General features: G+C 44.7%; 2 protein-coding genes across 3 annotated transcripts in view; one reads left to right on the forward strand and one right to left on the reverse strand.

Annotated features, from left to right (window-relative positions):
• The window catches only part of LOC115539279 (uncharacterized), a 189,739-nt gene that overhangs the window by 117,865 nt on the left and 53,747 nt on the right, over window positions 1-18,127 (reverse strand). The gene's annotated exons all lie outside the window — the stretch shown is intronic.
• On the forward strand, window positions 4,484-12,158 carry LOC115539278 (uncharacterized). Of its 2 annotated transcripts, none has more exons than XR_003975799.1 (2): window positions 4,484-11,789; window positions 12,073-12,158. XR_003975799.1 is itself a non-coding variant. In XM_030350353.1 (2 exons), exon 2 carries the CDS (start codon window positions 5,184-5,186, stop codon window positions 11,325-11,327), a length of 6,144 nt encoding a protein of 2,047 aa, XP_030206213.1. In that variant the 5' UTR covers window positions 4,484-4,748; window positions 5,032-5,183; the 3' UTR covers window positions 11,328-12,119. The 2 variants fall into 2 exon arrangements, 1 of the variants encoding a protein (XP_030206213.1); XM_030350353.1 differs by having other exon boundaries at window positions 4,484-4,748; window positions 5,032-12,119.

Raw genomic sequence — 18,127 nt, forward strand, 5'->3', positions numbered from 1 at the left:
CAATTATACAACGGGGGACCTAAATCCAGCGATCTGATTGGTTCCCAACCGTTGTATAATGAGCATATACATAACTGCTATGACGCCCGATCATTTTGTGAAAGTTTGCATATCACTCCGCGCCTGGAAGTAGAAACAGTTACAAAGTCAAACATGTGTTGGATGATGGAGATGGTGTAAATGTTGTTACTCCGGGAGTGAGCAAGGCGATGGAGAGACTAACGAAAGCTTAGGCACACGGCGAGTGAACTGCTCCATAGGATAAATTGCCGGCGAACCGCTCTATCGGAGCCTTCTCTCGGAGGGACGCTAAAGTGTGTTGCGACCGTCGATGCATAGCGGCAGCCAGGAGGGACTACTTTTTTGTATTCTTTAACAAAACGGCTACTTTGACTTTCTTTGATTCTTTTTAAATGTAGTGTGTCTATGATTTTCGTTTCGCCATAACAGTAACCGTTGTATAAAAGCAATAGATCACTTCAGTCAGTGGCATGTGCTCATTATACCACTGTGAAGGGGGTCGCCGGCCCTCCGCTGCGCGTCGGGGCCGGACAACGCCCCTTAACAGTGGTATAATGAGCACATACCACAGCCTGGCGTGATCTATTGCTTAAGTAATTACCCAACCTATAAAGTATATTGTTTTACTTGCAGTAAGTATCCAGAAGTCCCTGAATGTCTATGCCGAGTGGTTAATGTTCAACACGTGGTTTATTCTAACAGAGACACAAGGTAAACAAGCTTGCATTCTGGAGGTGGTTCATGAAGCGTCTCTCAAACACGGGTAAACAAACAGTTTATATTGGGAGTGGGCGGAACAGTAAATGAGCCATGCCTACGTGTTCTAATTTACCCAGGTAAACCTTTGGTCTGTCTTTGCTTTAGCAGAACCGGCAAAGTGACCATGTTTGTATTCTTTAACTTATCTACAAAATCATAAAACCTTACATGGTGTTGTCGATTATGTGGAGAAGAAACCATTCATAACTGTTGTTAGCTTGAAACATGTCATCAGAAATAGCATAGACTAAAATAATTTAGATCACAAGGCAGAGGGCTGTTCTTTTTAACGGAAGGTTGGGATGCAGAGCAGACACACAGGGGATCTACACTAGATCTCGTTCACTGATCCACGCTAAAAACACACGAGCATCTAAAATGCAGACTCTGATATGTTCCTGTTGTGGCCGCTAGAGGGCAGTGTCTTTATCGACCAGTCCGATAGCCGGGCTATTGTACATCATGGGCTATTATACATCATGGGCTGTTTTTACTGCCATAGACTATGAAACAGCTTCATAGAGGGGAGTTTATACTAAGGCTTTTATTCGTGGCTTTCTGATCTGTATGGTACATGAAATACTTTCACTCATTGAGTCGTGTTTCCACTGCAAAACATGACCGTACACTTTCACGGCTGGAGCCCACTTAAACGGGGCTACAGCTGTGTATATCACACGACATTACATATATTACAACAGCCGTCATTATCGGTCAGTAGATATTTTCATAACGAGTGATTCCTTTTAACCTGCTTTCTATAATCCTCTGTATTTTGTCATAGTTGATGTAGTCTGTGTATCATGGTGGGTCCAGTCTGTATATCATAGTGGGTCCAGTCTGTATATCATAGTTGGTCTGTGTGTCATAGTGGGTCCAGTCTGTATATCATAGTGGGTCCAGTCTGTTATCATAGTGGGTCCAGTCTGTATATCATAGTGGGTCCAGTCTGTTATCATAGTGGGTCCAGTCTGTATATCATAGTGGGTCCAGTCTGTATATCATAGTGGGTCCAGTCTGTATATCATAGTGGGTCCAGTCTGTTGTCATAGTGGGTCCAGTCTGTATATCATAGTGGGTCCAGTCTGTTGTCATAGTGGGTCCAGTCTGTTGTCATAGTGGGTCCAGTCTGTGTGTCATAGTGGGTCCAGTCTGTGTGTCATAGTGGGTCTGTGTGTCATAGTGGGTCCAGTCTGTATATCATAGTGGGTCTGTATATCATAGTGGGTCCAGTCTGTTATCATAGTGGGTCCAGTCTGTATATCATAGTGGGTCTGTATATCATAGTGGGTCCAGTCTGTATATCATAGTGGGTCCAGTCTGTATGTCATAGTGGGTCCAGTCTGTGTGTCATAGTGGGTCCAGTCTGTGTGTCATAGTGGGTCCAGTCTGTATATCATAGTGGGTCCAGTCTGTTATCATAGTGGGTCCAGTCTGTATATCACAGTGGGTCCAGTCTGTATATCATAGTGGGTCCAGTCTGTATGTCTTCATTACGCAGAGGTCTATGAAACTGATTTGGTCAGTGTGTAGGTCCGTAGGTCAGATTCTAAAGCATTAAAATGCTATTTCCTAACTGACATTAGCCTGATGTTGGGGTGAACAGGAAGTGGGCGTAGACATGTTATTTTAAATCATAAAATACAGATTTAATTGTTTAACTCTCGGGTTTAGGATCCACTAAGGTGGATCCTATGATATGGGTTTAGGATCCACCTTAGTGGATGCTAAACCCATATATCATATAATATGAATATTATAATGTAATTTCAAATTGAAATCGGTTGACAAATGTAAAACAGCAGTTCCTGCATTTCCTTTTATCTGCAATGGGTCAAGTAGTCACTGTGGCATCTATGTAAATATGTCTATGAAGGCAGGTGACATATACCATCCCTGTTCTCATTGATGGTTTATCCCCAACGGAGAAATATGACTCACAGAGATGTAGTCCCCCTTTAATAATTGCCATGATAATAGGTCTTGGTATCACGGTCCATTGAATCATGGTTTATTTTTGTCATTGTTCTTTACTTTTAAAAAAGATGCAATATACTGTAAACAGGGACCCAGTTTTAATTTAGACGCTGCTGGAGCTGCCCATGGAGGAGGTCCGTTGCTCCTAGAACGATGAAATGTTTTATCAAATGCAACTTGGTTTATTGTGCGTTTGTCGTTCATAACGGTAACACAAAGTGCTCAACAAGGGAAACAACACAACAAGAACAAGACATTTGGTTATAGTTTGTGATGTTATATTATTGATCAATTGTTAAAAGTAATTAAGGTTTTGTCAGATGTCAGGGTTATTTTTTTCTTAAATATCAAAGTACTGAAGTACAACTACAATGTATACCATGTCTTAAAGACATTGCATAATTTGGTACGGCAACAATGTTAAAGTCCAACTGTTAGCATAACTATGTACATAGTTATACTTTGTATGGTATGATTTTGAAATTGTATTTGTGCTTTCCTCTTCAGGTGCTCATTGAGAATCTGTGTGTGGGCAAGTTTGTCACACAGGTGTGTATGTGAGTGTGGTTGTGTGTGTTTGTATCCTTAGAAAAGAGGAATGACTGGACAGTCGGCTAGAATCAATGGGAGGCCGGTATGAAGCCCTTGCCTGAACCTGTCTTTGTTTTTTACCCACAATGCACTTGAATGTGACAGAGACAAATTCCACATTCCATACTGGATCATTGCCAAGGAAAATGTTCCAACAATAATGGTGGGGGGGGGGGTTCGGGTTTACAAAATAATACGATATAGTATAGTAGAATTCTATAGTAGAACTGTAATAAAAGGTAAATAAATGATGTAGGAAAAAATAAAAATGTCTAGTTTTTCGGAAGAGAGCTTTTATTTTGATTGTTTTAAAGTTTTTTTGTTTTAATTGTTTTAATTCCATGAGTATACGTCACTGGTTGATTTGTTCCCCAGCTCTGATGGACACCAATGTAGTAAATGTCACCTGATACAGTGCACTTCTCTCCAAGCCTAATACAGCGGTTACAAACCATTGGTCAAGTAATATCCATTTGACTCCATCTCCCATGATGCACCAGCTGGGGGACGAGGACTGCATCCTGCCCAGTAAGCTGCAGGCGGCGCTGCAGCAGGTGCTGGAGGAGAGAGAGCTGATCCTGGGGCAGGAGGCGGAGCAGGAGGGGGCCAGCCCTGGAGGTCAGTCCCCGTCCTGGGTCCCATGTGGGAATGAGTCCATTCAGAGACTCCGGAGAAAACATTTTCTGCTTTCATTCTGTGGTATGAATGTAATGCTATGCATGGTATGCTAGCGTGTTAGCATAGCGAGTTTCACGGTCCTCCTGCACCTCCATTGAGAGGGGGTACACTATAATATCAACAGCCTAACATGGTCATTGTCCAGAGGTATAGTTTTAATCTGATAACATGAGAACGGAGCACCGTGGCCATGACCCTTGCTAAGAGACCGACGCGAGGCCTACAGTCCCCGGGTCCTCCTAAAGCTCCTTCACTCTAACCCAACTCCTCCACCTGAACCAGAGACCTCGTGTTGCCAGCCAGTGGGGTGCATGAACGCGCTAAAAGAGCGGCGTTCATTGAACGCACTCATATATTTTTTGAACGGTGAACGACGCTCACGCACTGTCGTGGATTAACTGCAACAGGCATGTCAGCATGGCCTCTTAAAACAATAATGACAACGGAGCTACCTGTAACTGCCTCTGTGTCAGTCAGCGCAGTATTTCTGAGTTATTTATTTTGGTAGGAACCAAAGTTCTCTAAGGCGGAACCTTTGTTTTTGTATCGCCCGTTTTCCGTCAGGACATACTTTAGCGTAACACTCACAAAAAAAGTCCGCTGATTTAGTACATGTTTTTCAGTGCTGATGCATCTGCAAAATAGCTCTTAGCATCAAGATAAACAATCCTACAGAGTAATGCCAAGCTACACAACTTTCCTCATGCAATGCAGCTACTAAGGTATGTTTTGCTGACGTTTTTTGTGTGTGTTTTCTGTTCTTGTTTGTATTAAATTGTTTTTATACAGCTAAGGGCTAACACCGTTAAGGGCTAACACATGTTGGGCTTAGTAAGATTGGTCTTTGTGTTTTGTTGTATTATATGTAACCAAAGTGTATTGTGTATACAGTAGCCTAATTGAAAGTGACGACATTACCAGGACAATGTTGGGATATTACTGTATGGCTTGTTATTATTTTGACTAGTGATTATTGTATTTGTGTATTATGTTTTTTGATTACAGTTTTCACGGTCTGGATGAACCAAATAAATCCTGCCAGTAAACAAAAAGGAAACTCGTTGCTGTCGTTTGTACTGAGGGAATTATAGTGAAAACTTAGCTGCTCACGAAGACAGCACCAAAGAGCAGTGAATGACAACAGTAAGGCAAGTAAGATGTCCCGAAATGGCGAAGAGCACACAATTGCAGATGTACATTTCCCAGACATGGAGTCACACGCACCTGACAAGACAGAGTGTGTGCACCAGCACAGCTCAACCGTGCAGCCACAAGCGACTGAAGGCATCATAGTGGACAACCCCGCTTCCTCAGAAGAGCCACCATTAGGCCAAAGAGTCCGCAGAATGACGGAAAAGGGTCAAGAACAGCATGATGAGCAAGTAATAAAGGTTGCACATCGGTTCAGTGTGTGCTATGAGAAGTGGAAGGATGCCACTAAGGAAGCCAACCAAGCGCTGAGTGGAAAGTGCTCAGACGACCTGCTAGATGGACAAATTACTAAAGTACGCAATACCTCTAGGAGTCTAAATGACGTTTACGACGATTGGAAACGCCTTGAGGTTCCTGACCTTAACACACGTCGCAAAATCGACACCTGTGAAACAGTAACAAAGAAGATGGTTAAGGATGCAATGGACCTTATAGATGCAAGGGAGGAAGCTACAGCCCATAGGCATACTACAAGTCAAAGACATGAAGAACATCGAGTCATTGAAGAGGTAATGTCTGTAGCCTCAGGAAGGACAGGCACTAGCTCTCGCCACACTAAGTGCTCCTCTGCAAGCAGGAAGAGTGCAGCTGCTGAGGTTGCTGCCAACAAAGCCACCTTAGAAGTACAGCTGGAGCAAGAGCATTATATTAAAGAGCTTCAGAGACTGGAAGTTGAAGCCGCTCAGCTAAAAGCCAAACAAGAGGCTGAAAATGCAGAGAGACAAAGAGTGCTAGAAGCCAAGCGCAGAGAACTAGATCGATTGGAGACTATTAAGAAGCTAAAGGCTGCCGAGGCACGACAGCAAGTATATGACCAGAGTATACATTCATGTCCGGCAACTAAGGGCGACGGCTCAGATGAAGAAATAAATGTTCTTCTCCATCGTGTCTCTGTGAAGAAAGAAGAAGTCAAGCCTCAAACTAGCCCACTGCGGCACCATTCTACACCACCAGCTGTAGCACAAGCAAGGCAAGAAAACAAATATGAAGATGGCACAACAGCTCTCGTCAAAGCGCTCGCAGAAGCCATCAGTGCGAGTCGCATTCCTCTACCTGAACCTACAGTGTTCAGTGGTGACCCACTCCGATTCAACGACTGGAAAGTGTCCTTTCAGACGCTCGTTGACAGGAAGAACATACCAGCTGAAGAGAAGATATATTATCTACGCAAGTATGTGGGTGGATCTGCTAAAAGGGCCATAGAGAGCTACTTTTTACTTGGCACAGAGCCAGCATATTATGCAGCATGGGACATCCTAGAAGAGCGATACGGCAATCCATTCCTCATCGCCAAGGCCTTCAGAGAGAAGCTCGACGCGTGGCCCAAGATAAGCTCCAAAGGCAGTATGGAACTTCAAGAACTCGCCGACTTCCTGCGCTGCTGTGAGGCAGCCATGTCTCAGATCAGAGGTCTTGAAATACTTAATGATTGCAACGAGAACCAGAAAATTCTCTCTAAACTCCCAGACTGGGTGACTTCAAGGTGGAATAGGAAAGTCATAGAAGCAGAAGAAGACACTCACATGTTCCCGAGCTTCAGCCAGTTTGTCAAGTTTCTCACACGTGAAGCTAAAATCGCTTGCAGCCCAATAACATCTCTTCATGCTCTTAAGCCAAGTGAAAGGATTCCAGACAAGTGTGTAAAGAGCGGAGGTCCTGGAGCAAAGGTGTTAGCAACCACCTCAGATGAGAAAGCCGTCGTCACAAGCTGTGTCTTCTGTGAGAAGGCAGGACACAGTCTACAAAGGTGTTACAAGTTTATGCAAGGGACAATCTTGGAGCGAATCAAGTTTGTTCAAGAAAATAAATTGTGTTTTGGCTGTCTCAAATTTGGCCACCGATCTAGAGATTGTAGAGAAAGAGACAGCTGCGACACCTGTGAGAGAAGACACCCAACTTGTCTTCATGACGATCGCACCAAGGAAGAAAGGATGTCTACAAGATCTGACAGAGCAAGGTACAGTGACAAAGACAAAGAAGAGTACAAAGAAAGGAAGAATGAACAGTCACAAGACCAGTCAGAGAGACCATCACGTGAGGCGACGGCACTTAGAGTCATCCAGAATGTTGGAGACACGCATACCTCCACAATAATTCCAGTGTGGGTGTCATCTACAAGTGTACCAAGTCGTGAAGTTCTGGTGTACGCACTCCTTGATACACAAAGTGACACAACCTTTATCCTCGACGAGACAGCGAAGGCTCTCAATGCTAGGAGTGAACCAGTTCAGCTAAACCTCTCCACGTTGGCTTCAAGAAACACAATCGTGTCCTGTCGGAAGCTAGCTGGTCTACAAGTTAGAGGTTTTTATTCAGACAAGATAATCACTCTTCCAGTGACTTACTCAAGAGAGTTTATCCCTGCAAACAGAGACCATATTCCCACACCAGATACGGCGAAAGCATGGCCTCATCTTGAACACATTGCAGATGAGATCGCTCCTCAGCAAAGCTGTGATGTCGGCCTGTTAATTGGCTACAACTGTGCCCAAGCCCTCGTTCCAAGACAAGTGGTGCCTGGTGAGGAACACCAGCCGTTTGCACAAAAGACAGACTTGGGCTGGAGTGTAGTGGGATATGGCAACCCGTGTCTCAACTATGGAGATGCAATTGGAATAAGTCACCAAGTCATGGTGAAGCAAGTGATGCCAGGTCTACCGTCCTCTTCAGACCTCACAAAGGAAGTGCACTATGTCTGTAGGACACAGATCAAAGAAGTTCTCTTACCTGCAGATGTCATCAAGATGCTGGAGTCTGACTTCGTTGAAAGAGAGTCGGAAACCAGCCCCATCTCTCAAGAAGATCTAAGGTTCCTGTCAAAAATGGAAAAGAGCATCAAGTTAAAGAGCGACGGTCATTACGAAATGCCGCTGCCATTCAAGAAGGAAAGACCTAACTTACCTGATAATAAGATCTGTGCTATCCATCGTCTCAGGTGCCTAGAAAGAAGGCTGAGAAGAAACGACCAGTACTACAAAGACTACAAGACCTTCATGGATGAGACCATAAGACGCGGAGATGCAGAAAGGGTCCCGGAGGAAGACATCCACAAAGCTCCAGCTTGGTACATTCCGCATCATGGGGTGTATCATCCACAAAAGCCTGGGAAGATACGCGTTGTCTTCGATTGCTCCGCCAAGTACCAAGGAACGTCCTTGAACGACCACCTCCTGACGGGTCCTGAGTTGACAAACACCTTGGTGGGAGTTCTGTATCGCTTCCGAAGAGGTCCTGTGGCAATCATGTGTGACATCGAACGCATGTTTCACCAGTTCCATGTTAAGGCAGAAGACCAAGATTACCTGCGGTTCCTTTGGTGGGACAATGGAGATCTCGAAAGCCAACCTTCCATCTATCGGATGAAAGTCCACTTGTTTGGTGCAGCATCGTCACCTGGCTGTGCCAACTATGGGCTGAAGCATGTCGCTGCTGAAGGACAAGGAAACTTTAGTGACGACACCATAAAGTTCATTCAACGGAACTTCTACGTGGATGATGGATTGTCAAGTGTAGCATCCGAAGACCAAGCGATCCAACTGGTGAAAGAAGCAAGAGAACTTTGCAGCACAGGCAAACTCCGGCTGCATAAGTTTATCTCTAACAGCAAGAAGGTCCTAGACGCAATCCCAAAAGAAGAATGTGCTGCAGCTGCCAAAGACAAGGACATGGCACTGGGTGAACTGCACATGGAAAGAGCACTCGGTGTGCAGTGGTGCGTGGCTTCTGATGAGTTCCAGTTCAGAGTAATCGTCAAGGAGAATCCACTTACTCGAAGAGGAGTCCTGTCCACAGTCGCTTCAGTCTACGACCCTCTTGGATTTGTGGCACCGTTCATCTTGTTGGGAAAGCAGATCCTGCAGCAGATGTGTCGTGACAAGCTCAGTTGGGATGACACCTTACCTGATGACCTACGACCTCTGTGGGAAAGCTGGCTTCAAGACCTGCGAAATCTAGCCGAGGTGAAGATTCCAAGATGCTACGTTCCATCAAGCTTCAAGGTCCAACACTACGAACTCCACCATTTCGCCGATGCCAGTGAGTCAGGCTATGGAGAGTGCTCGTACCTCAGAGCAGTGAGTACGTCAAGTGAAGTCCACTGTTCCTTTGTAATGGGAAAGTCGAGAGTCGCTCCTACTAAGGTCACAACCATACCAAGACTCGAGCTGTCAGCAGCAGTGGTAGCTGTCCGCACCAGTGACATGCTCAAGAAAGAACTGGAAATAGAATGCCTACAAGAAGTCTTCTGGACTGATTCAAGAGTGGTCCTTGGTTACATCAATAATGAAGCCAGAAGATTTCACGTGTTTGTGGCAAATCGTGTGGAACGCATCAAGCAAAGCACAGAGTCTACACAATGGAAGTATGTGGCTTCAGAAGATAATCCAGCAGACTACGCCTCAAGAGGTCTCACAGCAGAGCAACTGGTATCCTCTAACTGGTTCACAGGCCCAGACTTTCTTTGGCAGAAGGAGTTACCAAGTGGAGATGTCAAGGTGGGAGAGATCACATATGACGATCCTGAGCTTAAGAAGGTCCAGGTTCTCGACACCCAGGCGAAAGAAGTCAAGTCGCTGCTAGATCGCCTACACAAGTTTTCAGACTGGTCCAAAATGGTGAAAGCTATCGCCAGACTCCAGCGCCATGTGAAAGAAATTAAAGGGCTTCAGCCAAAGTCCTGTGAAGCCTGCAGTTTGGAGGAAAGGAGAGAAGCGGAGTTGACAATAATCAAGATGGTTCAAGAAGCAACCTTCTCACAAGATATACAGTTACTCCAAAGTGACAAGGAGACGCCAGTCAAGGGCAAAGCCAATAAGTTGCATCGGTTAAGTCCATTCCTGGATGACCAAGGTGTCCTCAGAGTTGGAGGCCGCTTAACTCATGCTGCCCTACATCCACAGGTGAAGCATCCAGCGGTCCTTCCAAAGGACAGTCATGTGTCAAATTTACTTGTCAAGCACTATCATGAAAGAGTGTACCATCAAGGACGAGGAATGACCATGAATGCGCTCCGATCTAATGGCATATGGATACTGGGCTGCAGCAAGGCTGTATCATCACATATCTACAAGTGCACTAAGTGCAGGAAGTTCAGAAGATGCACTGAACAGCAGAAAATGTCAGACCTTCCAGAGGACAGAATGGAAACAGCTCCTCCATTCACCTACTGCGGTATGGACTGTTTTGGACCATTCTACGTAAAGGAAGGAAGGAAAGAGCTAAAGCGTTATGGATTGTTACTTACCTGCATGTGTTCCAGAGCGGTTCACGTTGAGATGCTTGACGATATGACCACGGATGCCTTCATTAACGCATTGCGTTCATTCATCGCCATTCGTGGAAAGGTACGTCAGATAAGAAGTGATCAAGGAACAAACTTCGTCGGAGCAAGACGAGAGTTTGCTGAAGCATTGAAAGAAATGGATCAGGAAGAGCTCAAGCAGCTTGGATGTGAGTTCATCATGAACACCCCAGCTTCAAGTCATATGGGTGGCGTCTGGGAAAGACAAATTCGCACCATAAGAAGTGTCTTGACGTCCATTCTAGAACAGTCAGCTACGCAGCTTGACTGCTCCTCACTAAGAACGTTCCTGTATGAAGTCATGGCAATAGTGAACAGTAGACCTCTGAGCACTGATTGTCTAAATGATTCATCCAGTCCAGAGCCCCTGACACCAAACCACATTTTGACCATGAAGTCCACGATACTCGCTCCACCTCCTGGGAAGTTCGTCAAGGAAGATCTATACCTACGCAAGAGATGGCGTCGAGTTCAATTCTTATCCAACCACTTTTGGACAAGATGGAAGAAGGAGTACCTCCTGAGCCTCCAACAGAGACAGAAGTGGACCAAAGATCGCAGGAATGCAAAGGTCGGCGATGTTGTACTCCTGCAAGATGATACTACACCACGTAACCAGTGGAGGATGGCAAAGGTTATCGAAGTGTACCCAGGAAAGGATGGGAAGGTGCGAAGACTCAAGTTGCTCATCAGCGACTCAACCCTTGATGAGAAGGGAAAGCGTATCTCCAAACCTGTCCACCTGGAGAGGCCCATCCATAAGACGGTGACGCTGATGGAAGCAGACTGAAGACTCCGACCTCTCTCTTTCTTTTCCTCCCCTCTCTCTCTCTATCTGTCTCACTACAGGTGCAGTCATGGTGATCGTTCTCTGGGGAAGCCAAGGACTGAAGTTTAGTTTTTTTTGTTTATCCTTTCTACGCAGTATGTTGTCTCTCAATAGTTGAAGAAAATCATATACATGTGATATGTTTTGGTGGGAGTGTAACTGCCTCTGTGTCAGTCAGCGCAGTATTTCTGAGTTATTTATTTTGGTAGGAACCAAAGTTCTCTAAGGCGGAACCTTTGTTTTTGTATCGCCCGTTTTCCGTCAGGACATACTTTAGCGTAACACTCACAAAAAAAGTCCGCTGATTTAGTACATGTTTTTCAGTGCTGATGCATCTGCAAAATAGCTCTTAGCATCAAGATAAACAATCCTACAGAGTAATGCCAAGCTACACAACTTTCCTCATGCAATGCAGCTACTAAGGTATGTTTTGCTGACGTTTTTTGTGTGTGTTTTCTGTTCTTGTTTGTATTAAATTGTTTTTATACAGCTAAGGGCTAACACCGTTAAGGGCTAACACATGTTGGGCTTAGTAAGATTGGTCTTTGTGTTTTGTTGTATTATATGTAACCAAAGTGTATTGTGTATACAGTAGCCTAATTGAAAGTGACGACATTACCAGGACAATGTTGGGATATTACTGTATGGCTTGTTATTATTTTGACTAGTGATTATTGTATTTGTGTATTATGTTTTTTGATTACAGTTTTCACGGTCTGGATGAACCAAATAAATCCTGCCAGTAAACAAAAAGGAAACTCGTTGCTGTCGTTTGTACTGAGGGAATTATACTACCGCTGAAGCCAGTGGGGCATATGAATATTTGAAACAGAGTTTTATGAACAAACAAGTACAGATTTGAACGGTAAAAGTCTGAACGTCAGCCACATCGGTAACAAATTTAGATGTATGACGGATAGATGAGCAACGTTTGCTACAGTCCACTGGGTAGGCTGGTAGACTGATCTATCCTGCACACATCTAGGTGGACACGCCCGCCTGTGATGTCAGAAGCTGCACATTTTCAAACGGCTTGTAACGGCTAATCACACTCACACCTGGTGGTATAATATGTCCCCTTTAAACAGTATTTTGGGTCATTTTCATTGGGTGATGAAATTAAATGTGAGTCCACGACATCATACGAGGTTTGGGGTGGTGTAGTGAGCTAAAGACAGTTATTGTCACAATTGTCATGACAAGCTGTCCAAATTAGTATTGGGAATATGTACACAAGGAATTGTGTACAAACTGTATGCAATACAATTTTTTATAATGAACAACTCACACATATAGGCGGAAGGAATGGAAAATAAATGTTAAACCTTTGATTGTCAGCACCTCTGTCTGGGCTCAGTGACTCTGTGGCCTCCTGCTGGTTATTCTGTGTTTTGTCCACCATGCGTCTATTTTTGTTGTGCTTCTGACTCCGCCTCTCACCTGTACATCCTGCCGTTGTTAGTTTCACGTCCTTTTTCCTGTTCCTCATTGTGTGTTAACTACTCAGCCTATTTATATCCTTGGCTGTCAGTGCCACCTTGTTAGATTGATCTTACTTTTGGTCTTGGTTAGTATTGCAGCATTCTTCAAGGAAAGGGTTCCAATCCAGGGCCCCGTTTCCCGAAAGCGTCGTTAGCCTAAGTGGATCGTGAAGTGCGTCGAAAGGGCATCGTAGAGTTTTCACCGCGTTTCCCGAAAGCATCGTTGGTCACGAACGTCTTGAAAACGCTCGTAGCTAACGAGTACTCCAGGGGTGCTCGTAGGTACTCGTAGGACGCTAAGAGCATCGTCAGCTATAGCCTCAGTGGCGTCACCATCGGACATTCCGTATATTGGATGCGTTTTATTAAAACGCATTGCGCCTTTATGTTCTTAGTTTGGTAATTAATAAAGATTATTAATTAATTTATTAATAAAGATGTTAAAATAGCCAAAATAAAACGGGACAGTCCAGAAAATGTTTGCGCAGGCAGGGCACTCAAAATGTGTGAGAGAAAGTGGGGGGATTTGTGCAGACTTACATAGGCTACTCATAAAACGTAGCATAAAATAATGTAAAAAAAAAAAAAAATTAAACAAATTAAAAAAAATAACGAAATTAAAGAAATTAAAAGAAATAAAAAAAAATATAAAAAACAAGCAAAGAAGCAGGCAAAAGGCTGGGATATTGTGGGGATTGGTCAAGTTGACGGGAATGTTTAGTGACATGAGGGAGGGTGGAGGGGGTTAAAAAAAAGTCTCAATCACTCTTCGACGCGCATGAAAACCAGCCGCGTAGTTATGAGGGAGGCCGTCCTCACACCGATCTTCCTCATCGTCATCGTCCTCAACGTCCTCCGGTTCAAGCAATGCCACCCCAGCCTTAGCTGCAATGTTGTGCAACATAGCCGTCACACATATCACGGCGCATGACTTGGCCGGCGAAAACTGACTTGTGAAGGCATCTAAAGCGCAACTTCCACCTCCCGATCGTGCGCTCAACGATGCACCGGGCCAGACGGTGGGCTTCGTTGTATTCCTCATCATGGACGTCTCCCGGGTTATTCACAGGTGTGAAGAGGAATTATTTCAGGGGGGGAAATGCCGTGAAACGCACAGTGCATTCAGGATTAGGACTGATATATGTCGGTTTAAGCCTAATCAATTGTGTTTTAATGTCTTTAGCATTCATATAATTGCAGTCTATTTTTTTTGTAGGCTACTCTGCTGTTGTCCTTGATGGGGATATATTTTAACCCTTTTTAACACAATTTTCCTGCGACATTCCTGCGTCTCCCCCTCCTACGGAGCCCATTTCAGCACCGTGTCAGTAGACAGTTACAATCCTACGACGTCGTGAATGCAGCGGATGCGCGTTCACGTTAAGAGGAGTTTCGGGAAACGCTCCAAAGAAATTGACGATGGATCGCAAGATCCATCGGGAGAATGATCGTACGAGCGAAGATCCATCGTTATCGGGAAACGGGGCCCAGGATAGCTTTTAACAGTTACTTTATTTGTTAAAGTACTTCGGTATGGAGACTGGAGCAAAAGGAGAGGAAGCGTGTTGAACACGTGTGAGAGATATAACGTGAGCTACTTCGAGCCACGGGCAAAGGCTCAAGGCTCTCTGCGGGTGTGGGTGAGATCTCTGGCTTGTTTTGTCAGGATCCTCGCATGGACTGTTGTTTTTGTCTCCCCCTACCTGTTTGAGTGTGATAGTTCTGGGCCCCGTTTCCCGATAACGATGGATCTTCGCTCGTACGATCATTCTCCCGATGGATCTTGCGATCCATCGATCATTTCTTTGGAGCGTTTCCCGAAACTCCTCTTAACGTGAACGCGCATTCGCTGCACTCACGACGTCGTAGGATTGTAACTGTCTACTGACACGGTGCTGAAATGGGCTCCGTAGGAGGGGGAGACGCAGGAATGTCGCAGGAAAATTGTGTTAAAAAGGGTTAAAATATATCCCCATCAAGGACAACAGCAGAGTAGCCTACGGAAAAAATAGACTGCAATTATATGAATGCTAAAGACATTAAAACACAATTGATTATGCTTAAACCGACATATATCAGTCCTAATCCTGAATGCACTGTGCGTTTCACGGCATTTTCCCCCCTGAAATAATTCCATATGACAAAAAATTAAAAATAGCTTGTGTGACAACTACATTTATCTTAATGGGCTGATTTCTGAAACATGCTTTGCGCAGCAAAGAGAGCCAACTTAATCTGATTCCGCATAAGGGTTTCCTTGATTGATAATTTGATTGGCTATAAAAGCCCCTCCGGAAATAGGGTAAGGTATGTATTGATGAGGAATACAACGAAGCCCACCGTCTGGCCCGGTGCATCGTTGAGCGCACGATCGGGAGGTGGAAGTTGCGCTTTAGATGCCTTCACAAGTCAGGCGGAGGGCTCCAGTTTTCGCCGGCCAAGTCATGCGCCGTGATATGTGTGACGGCTATGTTGCACAACATTGCAGCTAAGGCTGGGGTGGCATTGCTTGAACCGGAGGACGCTGAGGACGATGACGACGAGGAAGATCGGTGTGAGGACGGCCTCCCTCATAACTACGCGGCTGGTTTTCATGCGCGTCGAAGAGTGATTGAGACTTTTTTTTAACCCCCTCCACCCTCCCACATGTCACTAAACATTCCCGTCAACGTGACCAATCCCCACCATATCCCAGCCTTTTGCCTGCTCCTTTGCTTGTTTTTTATAATTTATTTTATTTCTTTATTTTTTCTTTATTTTATTTTTTTTAATTTAATTTATTTTTTACATTATTTTATGCTACGTTTTATGAGTAGCCTATGTCAGTCTGCACAAATCCCCCCACTTTCTCTCACACATTTTGAGTGCCCTGCCTGCGCAAACATTTTCTGGACTGTCCCGTTTTATTTTGGCCATTTTAACATCTTTATTAATAAATTAATTAATAATCTTTATTAATTACCAAACTAAGAACATAAAGGCGCAATGCGTTTTAATAAAACGCATCCAATAGACGGAATGCCCGATGGTGTCGCCACTGAGGCTATAGCTGACGATGCTCTTAGCGTCCTACGAGTACCTACGAGCACCCCTGGAGTACTCGTTAGCTACGAGCGTTTTCAAGACGTTCGTTCCCCACGATGCTTTCGGGAAACGCGGTGAAAACTCTACGATGCCCTTTCGACGCACTTCACGATCCACTTAGGCTAACGACGCTTTCGGGAAACGGGGCCCAGGACTTCGTTTATGTTTGGAGCCATGTGTTGGTCATGTGTCCGGGGTGACGCCCATGTCCTTATTTGGGCGACTTCCTGCCTTTTACTGTCACGACACAGAACGGGAATCAATAGCAGATCAAAAGGGGTTTATTTCCATACAGTCCAGCGGGCAAATCAGATTCCGGGTACAGGCAGGGTTCGTAAACAGGCAGGCAGGCAGACAGATACTGGCGGACAGGTACAGGCAAGAGATCCAAAACCGATAGGCAGAAGGCTTAGTCCAAAACAGGCAGGGTTCAAAACCGGGAAGAACAGTAAACAATAGTTTCTCTTTAAAGAGCTTCACGCTAGTCGCACTCACGTGGCAGTCGGGTAGCAAACAGTACCTAACGTGACGATCTGACAAAGTGAGCAGAAAGGGCAGCGTTTAAATACTCCACCAATCAAAGCAAAATGAGGGACAGGTGGACAGAGAAAATGGAGGGCACAAACAAAAGGCAGGAAGTCGCCCAAATAAGGACATGGGCGTCACCCCGGACACATGACCAACACATGGCTCCAAACATAAACGAAGTCCAGAACTATCACACTCCAACAGGTAGGGGGAGACAAAAACAACAGTCCATGCGAGGATCCTGACATGTTTCCTGACTCTAGCCTGTTTTGTTCAAATCCACGCGGCCTTTCGGCAGTGGGCGGAGCCGGTGTGACGTAATAGCCTCGGCTTCCTCACTTGTCTGAGGTGCTACCTTCTGTGGCTAAAGTAGTTATTGCAGCTTAAGTGTTCGATCCTGCTTCCTAGTGGCTATGTGAGGGTAATGCAGCTTGTGTGTTTGAATCTGCTTCCTAGAGGCTATGCGGAGGCAGCTTATGTTTGGTCCTGCTTCCAAGGGGCTATGTGTGGGTAGCTCAGGTTCTTAAAATACGTAACAATAGTCAGTTCAAAAGGCCCTGTAGTCTGCCAGCCTGGCTCCTGCCAGCCTGGTTCCTGCCTGTTTTTGGCCTTTGCCTGGGGTTCTGCCCTCTGCCTGCTCCCTGACTTCTCTTCAGAAGGTGACCTGTCTTTTCTTCCTTTGTTTGGATTGTTTCCCTGTCTCAGTCTACAGCGTCCTTGGGCCCTTTTTGTGTTTTTGCAATCTTCACGTGAGACCAGACTTTATGTGGAGTTTCCAGGTCGCTTGTCACAAACAGACCACAAGCTAAGACGCAATGTTCAACCCTTTATTAGTGTGCTCTCATCACAGGATACCCCACAACCAGCCCTCTCTAACTCCACTTCATCACAAACAATGGTATGTTACTACCAATGTTTGACTGACGCATGAAAGAAGGCCATTTAATGCTAATCCCAGCCCCCCAAATGCGTCCTGATCAACTCAAGAACAGTAGTAAAACAAAAATACAGGAATTACACTTAAAAAACGAAATCCATTAAATGTAAAGAAGATATCCTCATTGAAATACAGTGCAGTACATTGGCAGATATTTTCATGAAAGGTTTTGCATCTGTTATTTTACATATTATTCCCTAAATGAAGAAAAAGCTAAAAGGTCAAAAGCCTGAAAAAAAACGGGTATGACTAAAATTTTAGCAGACAAACAACAACAAAAGATACTAAAATATGTAGAGGTCATCGTTTACAAGATAGTATAAAGTAAAAAATATATACATCATAAAAAAAAAATCGTCTTCCTTGGTGGTCGCCCAAGGGAGGTGGAGCTTGGACCGAAGCCAACGTTACCCATCATATCCCAGGACGCCTAACAGAGCACACCTCACACTATTTATTAACACCTCGCTTGTCTTTGCTCTGTGAGACATCTATAGAAGAGTAATGTGAGGAACGATCAATTAATGATGATCAACACACCACTCCTCTTCTCCTGTGAAAGCTGGCATCAGGAAGGAATCAGACTGGTGTATTTCCTCCTCTAGTTTCTCAGTTTGAATCATCAGATTAACTTTCAGGTGGATCCAGATTTTCTAGAACTGGCGTTACTTCTTCTTCTGCAACGTCATTATCCATCAATAGTGAAACACGGTCCCTGGGAAACTTGGTAC

Source organism: Gadus morhua, unplaced genomic scaffold, assembly GCF_902167405.1.
Source record: "Gadus morhua unplaced genomic scaffold, gadMor3.0, whole genome shotgun sequence".
Taxonomy (NCBI): Eukaryota; Metazoa; Chordata; class Actinopteri; order Gadiformes; family Gadidae; genus Gadus; species Gadus morhua.